At 36.7% G+C, this 12,722-nt stretch overlaps 1 protein-coding gene across 10 annotated transcripts in view; it reads left to right on the forward strand.

Annotated features, from left to right (window-relative positions):
• The window catches only part of STXBP5L (syntaxin binding protein 5L), a 206,639-nt gene that overhangs the window by 172,464 nt on the left and 21,453 nt on the right, over positions 1–12,722 (forward strand). For 8 of the 10 annotated variants that reach the window (XM_083834588.1, XM_083834584.1, XM_083834587.1 and 5 more), the window contains one exon: positions 8,838–9,008. The exons of the other annotated variants lie outside the window; for them this stretch is intronic. In XM_083834588.1, coding sequence (XP_083690714.1) covers positions 8,838–9,008 — 171 coding nt within the window. The remainder of the gene's footprint in view (positions 1–8,837; positions 9,009–12,722) is intronic. 10 annotated transcript variants of the gene reach the window in all.

Here is a 12,722-nt window from a genome sequence, read left to right on the forward strand (position 1 = left end):
ATTCTTAACTTAGCTCAAAGATGTCTCCCATTTTATACAGAAGTGAGAAACTAGACAAAGTACCAAATAAGCTCAAATTTTTCAAGATTTGAGAAATGTTTTCTGATGCAGAGGTCCAAAAGCTTTGATTCTGAAAGTTGACTTCATAAAACACAATTGTAAGAGTCAGACAAAGAAGCTTTGGTTATAACTCTGTATTCCATTTTATGCTGTGTATGTTCCACCAGGCTTGTGGAATCTGTTTGATTTTTCTTTCCTCAAAGATTTATGCATATAATAATGTAACTGTAGTATGAAAATATGCATCATTTGATGCCTTTGTATTTCATTAAAAGGAAAGTGTCACTTTCTGGATTCTCCTAAGCCTATGAAACAGCAGCTAGATGCTGTAAAGAAGACCTCATTTTTATTTTAAAGATGAGCAGTAGGTTTACAGCAATTCCTGCTTTACCCTTTCAAAGTAGTTTACAGCAGACATTATTAGATTCATAATAGACATAGCTTTCTAGTCACTACTTCTCAAACTGCCTCAGCCTCAGGATAAACATCATGCATTCATCTGGCAAAATTTTGAAGCTTTTAATCTGCTTTTGCTTACTGCCTGGTTGATTTTAAGTGGAGCATTCTCTGCTAGTTTTTCTGGCTCTTGATCTGTAGGGCCAGAGATCTGTTTTTTGCAGGGCCAAAGAACATTTGTGAAAATTCAAAATTATCATAATTTTGAGTTGCTTTCCTCCTTGGTCTGACATATTTAGAAAAGGCAATCCAGACATCTAGCTTTAACACTGCTTTGTTTGAATTACTTGACAGTGTACATTGAAAATGATATGTATTTTTATATGCAGAGGAACTTATGGACTGTCCAGTGTAGGTCTCCTCCTAGAAGAGCAAAGTAGTTTCTGTTCATTTTGGGGTCTGAAAATACCGCTGAATTGAGGATCCATCTGAAATCTGCTTGTAGTTAGAATTATAGCATAATTAAGGTATTTCTAGAGGTTGTCTAGGCTATAGCCCTGATCAAAGCAGGTCTGTCACTGTCCTGACCTACCTGGTCCAGCTGAGACTTGAATGCCTCCAAGAACAGAGATTCTGCAACCCATGTCAGTTTTTGACTGCCCACACAGGAGAAAAAAAAAAAAAGAAAAAAAAAAGTTTCTCCTAATATCTAACCAGTATTTCCCCTGTTCCAACTTGTGTCCTTTGCTGTTATTTGATCACTGTGCACCTCTGAGAAGAGTCTGGCTTCATCTTATCTGTATACTCAGATCAGGTAGTTACAGACAGCAATAAGGTTGCCACTGAGCCTTCTCTTCTTAAGGCTGGGGGAAAAAAAGTAGTTCTCAGCTTCTCCTCTTACACAGTGTGTACCAATTTCCTTATCAGGTTGGTGGACCTCTGCTGAACTCACTGCTTTATGTCAATGTCTTACTTGTAGTGGGGAGACCAAAACTGTGTACAATAGTTGAGATGCAGTCTGACAAATGCCAAAAAGAGGGGAAGAATTACATCCCTCAAGCTGCTGGCTATGCTCTCATTGATACATTCAAGGGTGTGGTTTGCCTTTTTTGCTGCAAGTTTGATCTTTATTAAGACGAAAAACATTGTGGCTTGGACTAATGGCTTCTACTTCTACAGAAATGTTTTTAAACATTTAGCTTCCCTGCGATTTCACATTATTGGTTTGGGATTTTAAAAGAAGTCTCATCTGCCAAAGGTCAAGTGTATGACAGCACTAGTTTCTTCCTAAATTAAGTGAGAGAACGTTTATGGTCAAACATTTTTTAAAAATGACCTGTATTAACTGATATATTAGTACTCTGCCAGTCCAAGTAACCAGAAGGAAAAAAAAAGGAACAAGAGCTGATCAGCAGGTTAACTCTGTTGACTATCACAGCATAATTGGCATGTGTTGTGGTTGTATTTCAAATGCAGAAAGGTGCTGTGTTCTGACTTCTAATGCTCCCAGATTTAAAAAAAAATAAATAAAATAAAATGTATGATGTATATTGGAGATTTAACAAGCAAGTAAGTAATTTAGAGGAAAGGTAAGTACTTAGAATTATCAAAATGCGACTGTAACTGAAGTGTTTATAATTGATATAGTTAAATGTAGTCATGAATGAAAAGTAGCAACATCTGTTTGTTAGCTGAAGCCACCAAATAAGCAGTTAAGGTCATCATACTTTTAAGAGTTGATAATAACAACATGATACTCAACTGGTAGGCTAACAACATAATAGATACTCACTGTTCCGAAGTTCTCTGGTTTTACTTGAAGAAGAGTTCCTTACTGAGGACTCTCAAAGGTAAGTCATTTTCCTCTGCTTTCAAGAAATGCAAACATATGTACATTACTCTTGCATTCTGTGGTCTCTGTACGCTTTTCAGGATGTGATACTCTCAGCAGCCTTTTCAGGCCAGCAATCAAAATCTGGGGCTACACATAGACTTACCAAACCTGCCTGCACCCAAAGGTCCTCTGCAGTAATCTGATGTGTGGTTAGGCTCTCATATACACTGTCATCTGTAGGCAGAGACTTAGGCATGAGACAAATGGTCTTATCACCTTGTTGTGACTTAGAACAACATCCAGAGTCTTAGCAACTGTGTACAAGCAGAAGAATATTTAAAAACTAGAACTTTAAATCAGAAGTTATCTAGCATATGATCTGCTTTTGCAGCACTAAAATAAAATGAGCAATTGTTACTAGTTTATTAATTACAATAAACTGCTATCTGTCAAAAGTCTACAATGCATAAGGTTAACAAGATTGAAAAAACTTTTTTTTTTAGAATTGTTTGCTGCATAAAAATTTTATGCAAACTTGTTTATATTTGGAATGGTTTATATGACAAGGTCTGCATCTCTTTCTATTGAGCACTTGCAAGCAAATTATTTATATACTAACATCTATGGAGTGGAGTGTAAATTATACTGGCATACAATCAAGAACGCTTTGGACAAAAATCAAAATTTTGCACCCCAAATAACTACAAATAGCAGATACATAGCTTGCTAATAACATGGCAAAATTAAATGCTACCTGCTTCATTTCTTTTCAGAGCTACTGATGCAGAAATTATGTGTAACTTAGTGTGAGATGGCAAAATAAGACATAGGTCAACAACAAAAAAAAATCTGAGAAGTAAATAACCCTGTTGGCATTTCAGTATTTCAAGGTAAAAATTATGTCTGAAGAGATCTGTAATGTTTCCTAATGTGGGTAAGCAGGATTGAGCTCATTGATGTTCTGCCTTTTGTTTACTGTCGTTTCAGTAATTAGATAAGGAAGGTAGCTCAAAAGAGGCATTACCAGTAAGTGCAGCAGTGCTAGCTCAATTATTTCAGATATTTTTACCTCTAGTTAAAAAGAAAGATTTTTTTATATCTAGAGAAAAAGACAAAACCTTGAAAATCATTATGACATAGCTTTTCAGGAGAATCTGGTTAGAATTGACTACAACTACATTTTCTGTAATTATCTTACACTTAGTTAATTCATATTGGATGGAAAGGTAAGTTTTGTTTAGAAAGTCTCCAATTGATATATGCCATGCCTTATTTTTGTCATGTTCAAGCTGAAAAAATGTTTTTTTGAAAAGGTTTAATTTTCAAAAACAGACAATTAAAAACAGATTTTTTTTCAACTTGCGAACACAATTGCAATGCTCCTAATAGGGGACACGAGGGACTAGTTGTTACCCGAGGTAGTCACTCGGTCATCCACCCTACTTGCATGTTTCAGTGTTGTCCTCTATGCAGCGCCGTATGTGTAATGTTTCATGATTGTTTCAGAACGAATTCAAGTTTTCTGTCTGTGTTTTCCTGTTCATTGCATAAAGCGTAGCAACAATTTCTGTTAAGTTATTGTTGAGGTACGCTGAGTCCTGTCTACTTTCTGAGACAGTCAGTCCAGTAGCGTGATGTTACATGATCACTAGAAATTCAGCAGAAGAATCTGAAGAATAGAGTTAGTTCCAAGCAGCCTGAAATTTTCACACTTGGGGAACTTTTCACTTTGTTCTCAGGGAACAAAGGTAAATTTATTTTTAGATTTGAACTGCTGGGTTATTGAGATAAAGTTAATGTAGAGGTGATGTTGCAACAAACAGTAATATATTCTTAGCATTCCTCATTTAGATATTGTTTATTTTGTATTTTGGTTTAATTGTTTGTAACTGTTGGCAAAAAGTTGGTTGTGGAAGGGGCTCTGTCAATAACAACATACTTAAAATACTGTGAAGTGGTTCAAAATGTGTTATTCTCTGAAAATAAAACCTGTTCACGTTTCTTTCAGAAAAATGGTGATGCCTGGGATCAAGTGCATTATAGGAGCCTGTTACCATAAGGGAGATACTATTCTATTACACAAGGCAGTATATTGTAATGGCAGTGTGTTATACTCTTGAGTGTGGACCTAAATGTACTATCAATATGGCAATAGTGCAATTCATCCTTACTCTTCCAACTGAAAAGGCACAATGGTAAATACATGTATTTGTTGGCAAAACATCTGCACCAATATCTTCTGCTAGGTCTCACACCTCCTCTCTTTCCTGGCTAACAGAACTGCACCAAGAAGAAATTGTGATCCTGTCTTTGGAAGGGATTTACTTTTAAGAATAATCTGTTAAAAGTATAAGGTGTGCTCTGTATTCTCACACTACTTTTACACAACTTTTGCTTATGTGCAACCTTGAGACTGTCCTTCAGGCTATTTGTACAGTTATGTGAGGTCTCTTTTTTGTTGATCTAAATGTGTATCTCTTTGCTGTGTAAAGAAAAAAGCTGTTAGTCACACATAATCATTACCTAATCTCTCATTTATTGATAACAAACAAAAATCCCCAAATAGAAACAGACTTTTCCTCCTTTTACCAGAGTAGACTGTAGTCCTTAACACTTACTGGAGAAATTCTCTGGGACTTTCTCATGTTTTGTGTTCTTTCTGCTCCATATTAAAACAGCTCTCTCTGTTCCTCTTGCCTGCTCTTTTGTTGATTACTTTCTTCCAATTGAGGAAGTTGGAAACTCCTTCAGATCATTAGTAAGAACTGCTTTTCAGCTAGTTTTTCTGTGTGAATTTATCCCTTTGTTAGAACTGAAAAACAACGATCTTTCTTACCATTTCTTTAGCAACTGCAAATTCATGTTTCTCCTTTCTTACTGATATTTTCAGTACATTTGGTTTTAACAGAGATTCAGCTTTTCTCTGGTCCCTTTTGCTTTTTGCAAAGGTCACCAAGTAGTTTAAAGTAGTTGTGTGACAAGGCAGGTTGTGTCACATATATGTGTTATTGTGTATAAACTAAAATTAGCATGTCCATGTATATATAATATGCTTCAGGTCTGTGTAATACTCCTCAGAAGAATCAGATTAAATTTGAGGCTATCCAGCAGGCTTGCTCTGTCATGTTGCACATTGCATCTCTCATAAGGCATCTCTCAGTAGTTCCATCAAGTTCACAGTAGCTCATGTCTTGTAGTATGGGGTAATTTTCTATAATTACTTCCAATGGGTTTGCATGAGCCTTATATGTTTAAATTAATGAGCGGAATAGCTGTTCCTGAGCCCTGGCTATTTAGTTCACTATCCACAAACAGGAGAAAAGGGTGCTGCCCAGGTAGAGTGGAGTGACTGTCACACATTGTGGTGACTGCTTCAAGGAGAAGCTCTGCTGAGACAGCATGCCCAGATGCAGTGTATTAGTAAATCCGGTACTTGCTTCTGGGATCCAGGACCAGCAGGGAGTATAACGCAAATTCCCTTGACCTCATGGGGTATACTCAGATTCAGTTAAATCTCAGCTAGGGTCATGTGGTGCCAGTGGTAATGACATCTATGGGAAGGGAGAGGAGATGACAAATGCAGTTGTGGAAAGGGGTAGAAAAGAGAGGAGGGCTTTTTGTGCAGCATTTTTTTCCTAGGCAACTTATTCTATCCCTTCTCCAAAATAAGAGAGATTTAGGAGCTGTTGCAGTGTTGCATCAAAAGCACAAAAGCACTGCTTCTTAAGTACTGTTAGTATCTCCAATATCAACTGCTGCTCAATATCAACTTATATTTCTGATATGAGAAAAGCCCGAGTGACCCAATGACAAAAGCAGTGAGCCAGCAAACAAAAAAGTTTCAGTGTTGTTCTTCCTTACACGTTGAACAAAGCTGGTCTTTAAAAGTCTTTACAAGCTTTCTCTATCTGTTCTTTGGGGTGACTGGAAGAAGTCTGTTATGGCAAAGGAGGATCAGGTGATTCAGGTCTCAAAAGGCTAGAAAATCATTGCAGTCATTTTGGTAAAGGGTGGTAGCACAAGCATCCTCACAGTTTCCCTTACAAAGTACACTGTAGGAAATTACTATTGTTTTTTCCTCTCACTTTTCTTGTACACTTTTTTTTTCATACTATGCAATAAGGAACCTTTTCTTAAATAGTACATAACTATTCTTCAGAAATGTTTCATATCATTGAGCTTATACCATAAAAATATGCACGTAGTTCCTTTGTAAATGCACACTGGATTTATCTGCTTGATTCTTATCAACTTCTCAGCAAAAATGTTGTAGTCCTACTTCCCAGAATTATATTATTTTTTTTCAATGTATTTTTTTTATTAAGGTTTGCAGAGCTGTATTGCTCCTTGATGTATAGTTGAAAAATAATATCTAATCAGAATAACGGAATTGTGTTAAAGTATAGAAGAGTGTGTCACTGATGACTAAATTCCCCCTTCCACTCATTGTTCTAGCATTCACTAACGTTTCACCAACTTCAGTGCTTGAAGGATGTCCCTGCAGCTGATTTGTTCTCTACACAGGAACTGGCTTTGCTTATTCAGAAAGACAACTAAAGGGATTTAGGTGCCCAGAAGCTGTTGATTATTTGTTTAATTTTGGCCTGTGAAGGTAAACTGAGACAAGCAATCATACTAAAAGAAACAGCAGAATTTCTCTTAAAATATAGCACAGTGAATAGGGGTTGAGACGAATTGTGTCCATTCTGTACAATGTTCAAGAAAAGGGACTCACAAATACTGTTGATGTTTCTATAGAATATGATTCTTTTTTACTCTGTTATGTTCCTCACCACTTCCTAGGATCCCCCTGGAGATAATTAGATATCATGCTGAAACTCCTTCACACAAACTGAATTTTGAAGAAAGGAAGCAGCTGGATGAGGATGTATCTTTTGCTGAGGTTGAACAGTCAGCCTGTGCCCTTGAACAAAGCCCCGATCTCAAAGGACATTCTGCTGAAATATATGAATAGTTCCAGTATATTTTGGAAAAATTCCTAAATATAACTTGAATGAATCATCCACATCAGTTTGATATCTGCTGTTAGCTCAGTTAATGGCTATGTATTAAGAAACATGATGGGAATCATGAACGTTGTGTCTCCTACAGAGCCGTTTCATTATAGATATTCAGTCTTAGTATAGACACTAATTGCTTTCTAAAATATAATTCTGAACAATTCTTTCCTGTTTTGTTCATCGAGACAGAACTGCTTTCACAAGTAAAGGAAATGATTTGCACGTTAGAAGACTACGTACAATAACACACTGTATGCTGTATTCAGTATAGAATCTGTTTTATCATCTGAATGTAGAAATAGCTTTTCATTGTGTACAGTGGTGCTATCATGGCATGATAACAAAGAAACTAATTTTTCTTGGTATATTAAAATTCATCTTTTCCTTGGATACAATAAAAATTGACGAGAATTTTGATATACTGAATATACTCATATATAGAAACCTAAAGACTAATTCTGAGATATAAATAACCTGACATTTAAAATGGGGGTAGAAACTTCAAGCTCACCCTTACCTATAGTATTGAGCTTTCATTGTTTTGAATAGCTGACCAGCTGATTACTTAAATTAATAAGTATGGATTCTCTGCTGACCAAAAATAAGTCAGTTATATACAGGTGTGTATCTTTTCATAAGCTGAGGGGAAAATTGCATTCAGTAATTCTTCACCTCATATTTGTGTACCTGATGTGAGGGGAAGTATAGTATCGTATGAATGTGTTGTAATCCATTGATCCAATCCAACCCACTCTAAAATCTGATCTAAGCCTTGCTCAGTGGATTGTTGTGGTTTAAAGACCTGTTTTCAGTGATGAAGAACAGGCAAATGTAGGCAGCGTTTCAGGCAACTGTGTTTTGTTCCCTGCCTCATCGGATGGCAGAATGTGCTGTGCTGATTGACCACGGCCTCTAGCAGGGGTCCAAGGACTCAGCCTCACATCTTTAGTTCTGTAGCAGACAAACATATTGTTCAGCAGTCAGTTTCTTTAGCAGTAAGATAAATCTATGTGGGATATAAAGAATAACTTAGCAATATTATGGTTAGTTTTATAATTGTCACAAATAGGGACAGTTAAATACCTTTGTCATTGCAGCTTCTAGGCAGATAGGGAAGTTGTCCACCTCAATCTTGCATTAAATTACACTTGCAGTTCTTTATGAGAGCAAAAAGGAAAGAGAGTTTTCAAATTTATTTGGTATCTAATAGGAGACACAACATCAAGGATGACAGTGTTACCCACCTTATCTTGACTACCCGTGCACAGAGGTCAATAAAATGCTGTGGATTCGCAGCTGTAAGAATGTGTACCAGTTCTATATCCCTCGATTCATTTCAAAATATACCTTAAAGATATGGTGAATTATTCTTACATATATGTGCTGCATTGCTAAAACAAACAAAAAAGGTTACTCTCAGAAGTTCTAACTTAACCCATTCTTAAATATCAGCACTAACATCTCTCCTCCATTCTGAATTTTGCGAGCTGGCACTTTACCTAGCACATTTTGCATTCACTTTCCAGATCACGTGAATGGTCACTGTACAAGTCCAACATCCCAGAGCTGCAGTGCAGGAAAACGACTTTCCAGCGCGGACGTCTCAAAAGCAAACCGCCGAGGGCCTGGGAGGCCCCCCTTTAGAAAGGCGCAGTCTGCAGCCTGCATGGAGATTTCCCTCCCAGTCACCACAGAAGGTGGGTGGCAATGACTATTTTGCTAGGTATCTGTGAATTTCTCACCAGGTGTGGAAGTGATTAAGTTTAGCATGATCCTTGTCCTAGTCATTGCCCTGAACTGCTGTCTTCACCTGACTGTTTAGAATTAGAACAACCCCTGTGTGTTAGTGTTGTTACTAACCAGCCTGCTCCTGAGCTCTGTGCTGCCTAGGGATGCGGTATGCTGAACCTCACCGAACTCTTACAGCTGTCCCTTTGCCTTTATGGATGGGGTGCTTTGTTCTGGAAAAGCAATTGTTCATAGTGGCTTATGTACAGTAATCGTGACAGCTAGTAGTACTAACGTTTCAAACTCTCATTGTCTCTACTTACCGAGTCTGAAAATGAATAAGATATTTTTAGAATGCAAGTTCAGGCTTTGCATGTATTTATTTATTGGTAGTAAAGATGGTGTAAAATTCCACAATCCCTGGCCACTGATGACTGTAAAATTATAGCCCATAATCTAATCAATTTCTGTATTTATAACGAGCTTCTAGTTTTGCTGCTTGAAAAACAGTCTTCAGATCTTGATCTACCTGAGTGAAGAGACTTAATTAAACTTAGAGATATAGAGTGGACCACTTATGGCAATACATTGTGCTTAAAACTTATGATCAGCCTATTTTAATTTCAGCAGTGCCAGCTATTTAACTGCAGATTAAAAGCAGGAACATTCAGCTGGTGTGTTTTCCTTCAATCTTGGTAGTGTTCCCACTCTGGTATTGGCATCCTTTACCCTTGTCTCCCAAGCTTCCAGCGCCACCTCATTCCTGCAACAACGCATTGTCTATGCAGAAAAGCTTCAGCCTACCAAAAACTGAAAAGAATAGTATCAAAGTAAATGTTGTAAGACTATAGTGTTGATTGTGTTAAATTTTAGTAATAGACACGCAATAATATTTAAACAACATAAGTATTTTTTACACTTAACTCTTTTTAAAGTCCAGTTCTTAATTTTAATGAAGATGCAGAAAAATATCTTAAGTGCCTAAGAGATAATAATCTCCTATGGCTATTGTTTGGGCTGTAGCTAGGCCAGAACATGATGCTGTAAGTGAAAGGCAATCAACAATACCATGTTTCTACATATTTCTTGTAAGGAGCATTTGTATCCTAACATGCCCACCTGCAAAGGTGTCTGCACCACAGAAGTTCTTTATGACTGGAACCTGCTTTCCCTTGTTTTGATGATTATAAATAGAGATAGAGCAAGTGGAATTATTTCACTCAGTGTATCTATTTTTTTTAATGTAACAAATACCTTTGCAAATACTAGTTGCAAATTGCTAGAATCATTTTATTTTCTTTATGACAATATAAAATACTAAATTCTTCTTCAACCTTTCTTCTGACTGCTGTGGGGGTCACAAAACAAAAATAGGGTCTACATGTGTGAGACCCAGTAAGAAAATATCCTAATTCATCATGGAGGGGTTCTAAGATACTGTTCTTGATAGAATGGAGGTGCTATCCCAAAGACCGCTGCAGTGTCCTCTAGCATCTCCTTGTATTTGATTTAAGGATACTGTTTACCTACATTGATCCACAGGGTAATAGAGCAAAGCATGGTCAGACGCTCTCTGAAAAATGGTTGTATTCACTAAATGTGTTACCCTCTTCCAGCTATGTCATTAATTTCTGGCAGAAATCATCTCCCATTGCCAGAGGCTATCACACCAGAACAAGACGCTGGTAAAAGATGGATCATTTGTGCTGTCCCTTTCTGCTTCAGTACAGAAACACTTAACAGCTTTCTACATTGGGTTTACTTTATCCAAATGCCTTTGTACTAAGGCAAATGAGAAATGCCCACATGATCTATTTTTCTGCCTTTATTAGATAAGTATTAATCTTCTGCAGAGTAACAGGGACAAATACTTGGGAATAGTAACATTTCAACTGAAACTGCTGTTTCTTCAGTGACCATTCAGCCATTGCCTTAATTTGTATGTAAAACTAGACTGTTTTCACATATCTATATGTTATCTCAATGAACTTCTTGTAATCATAGCAAAATTGCACTTTTTAACAATACCAAAGAAACTGCTAGGCCAAGTTGTACCTCGTTAGCACAGGTATTTTATATCTTCCCATGCATGGCAAACATAGTACTGCTTACTGACATCTTTAGTATAGATCTGGCCTTTAGGAGGATGTTACAGTATCATGGGTTCTTCAAAGATGAAGTTGTAAACTGAACAGTGAAAATGTTAAATCACGTTGTAGGCTTCATGTAACATATGGTGAAGTGTAATCCTCAAACAATTAGTTATAAGGAGTAATCTGGTTTGCATGGTAAACCTATAAATTTCAGTTTTAACGTGGATTAATTAATGTCTTGTGTGTAAAAATGGTACTTAAGTAGATTTACAGAGCTCTGAGCTGTTTATAAATTCCCATGCATAAGGCATTTTTCATCTGTGTAATCACCATTTTTCCTCTACGTGATGATGATGATCATAACTCTTTCATCTACCTCTCTTTATACACCATTCAAATATGGTAAGTACCACTGCATATGATAGTTCATAGTGGAAGATTCATCACTACCACAATAGTTTCAATTGCTTTGTGTTTCTCTGCATTCTATGTAGTACCAAACTCCTCTGCAATACATGTATGCAGATACTGCTGTAATATCGACACTACTTGTATCTATACTGGCTACAGTACTACACAATTCTTTTATGCTTCTTTTCCTTTTCTCTCCCATCCTCCCAGAGTAAGTAGGGTCAATGGCAGGCAGAAGAGGGAACCTACAAACCCCTAAGGTCCCACTGACCCTTGTGTACAAAGCATTTAGTAATACAGTGATACTTTGACGGCATGATGAGGCTTTCTGTGTATCCATATCATAAAAGATTCTATTTCTACAGCTCATCACTAATTATAATACCTATCTAGTTTTATATTAAGGTATATCTCTTTCTAGAGAGAATCATCTAACTTCCTTTCAGGGACATGTTGAAAATTAATGTGACTTAAAAAAAGTCCTTTTTAAAAGCATCACCTGTGTCATTGAAATGATATTACAACTCTCAGTAAGGTCAATGAAATGACTGTGTTATAGGTCCTTCTGCTGCAAGAAAGAGTCAGACAGAGCCTTTAGAATAATTTATACTAAGATGTAATATTATAGGGTGTGGCTTGGGATGGTCCTTGAGTGTATGGGTTTGTATGCACAAACATACATGTCCCGTCAGCACGTTTATAAACTATTTTTCTGATGATTTGCATTCTCTCATTAAAGAGAAACCATCTGTCCAACTTGTATGAACATTTTGTAGATACCTGTGGTATTCGTCTTTTGATTTCTAGCTCTACTAACTGATCTATCTTGAACAATTGACATTCAGCCATTCTTCATGCATCTTTGATTTCTAGACATATTGTTTTGGCAGGAGGTTGAATTTATTTCTGAAGGGTTTTTTATTGAATAGTATGGTAGAAGGTGATATGATCCTTGAAAATTTTTAGGTTGGGGCTAAGAAAAAGGGCAAGGGAGAAGGAAGATAAGTTAAAAGACTTGAGAAAGAATATGCTGAGAATAAAAATTCTCTGCAAAATGTGGAAGTGTGTTTGATCAAAAGCTTCTGGTTGGGCTGTTCCAAAGTAAAATAAAACAATTCTCTCTGTGTGAAGAATTTATTGGCTACTTAGGAGTATATGCTGCAATAAATAATGGATTTA

Source organism: Anser anser (assembly GCF_964211835.1).
Source record: "Anser anser genome assembly, chromosome: 1".
Taxonomy (NCBI): Eukaryota; Metazoa; Chordata; class Aves; order Anseriformes; family Anatidae; genus Anser; species Anser anser.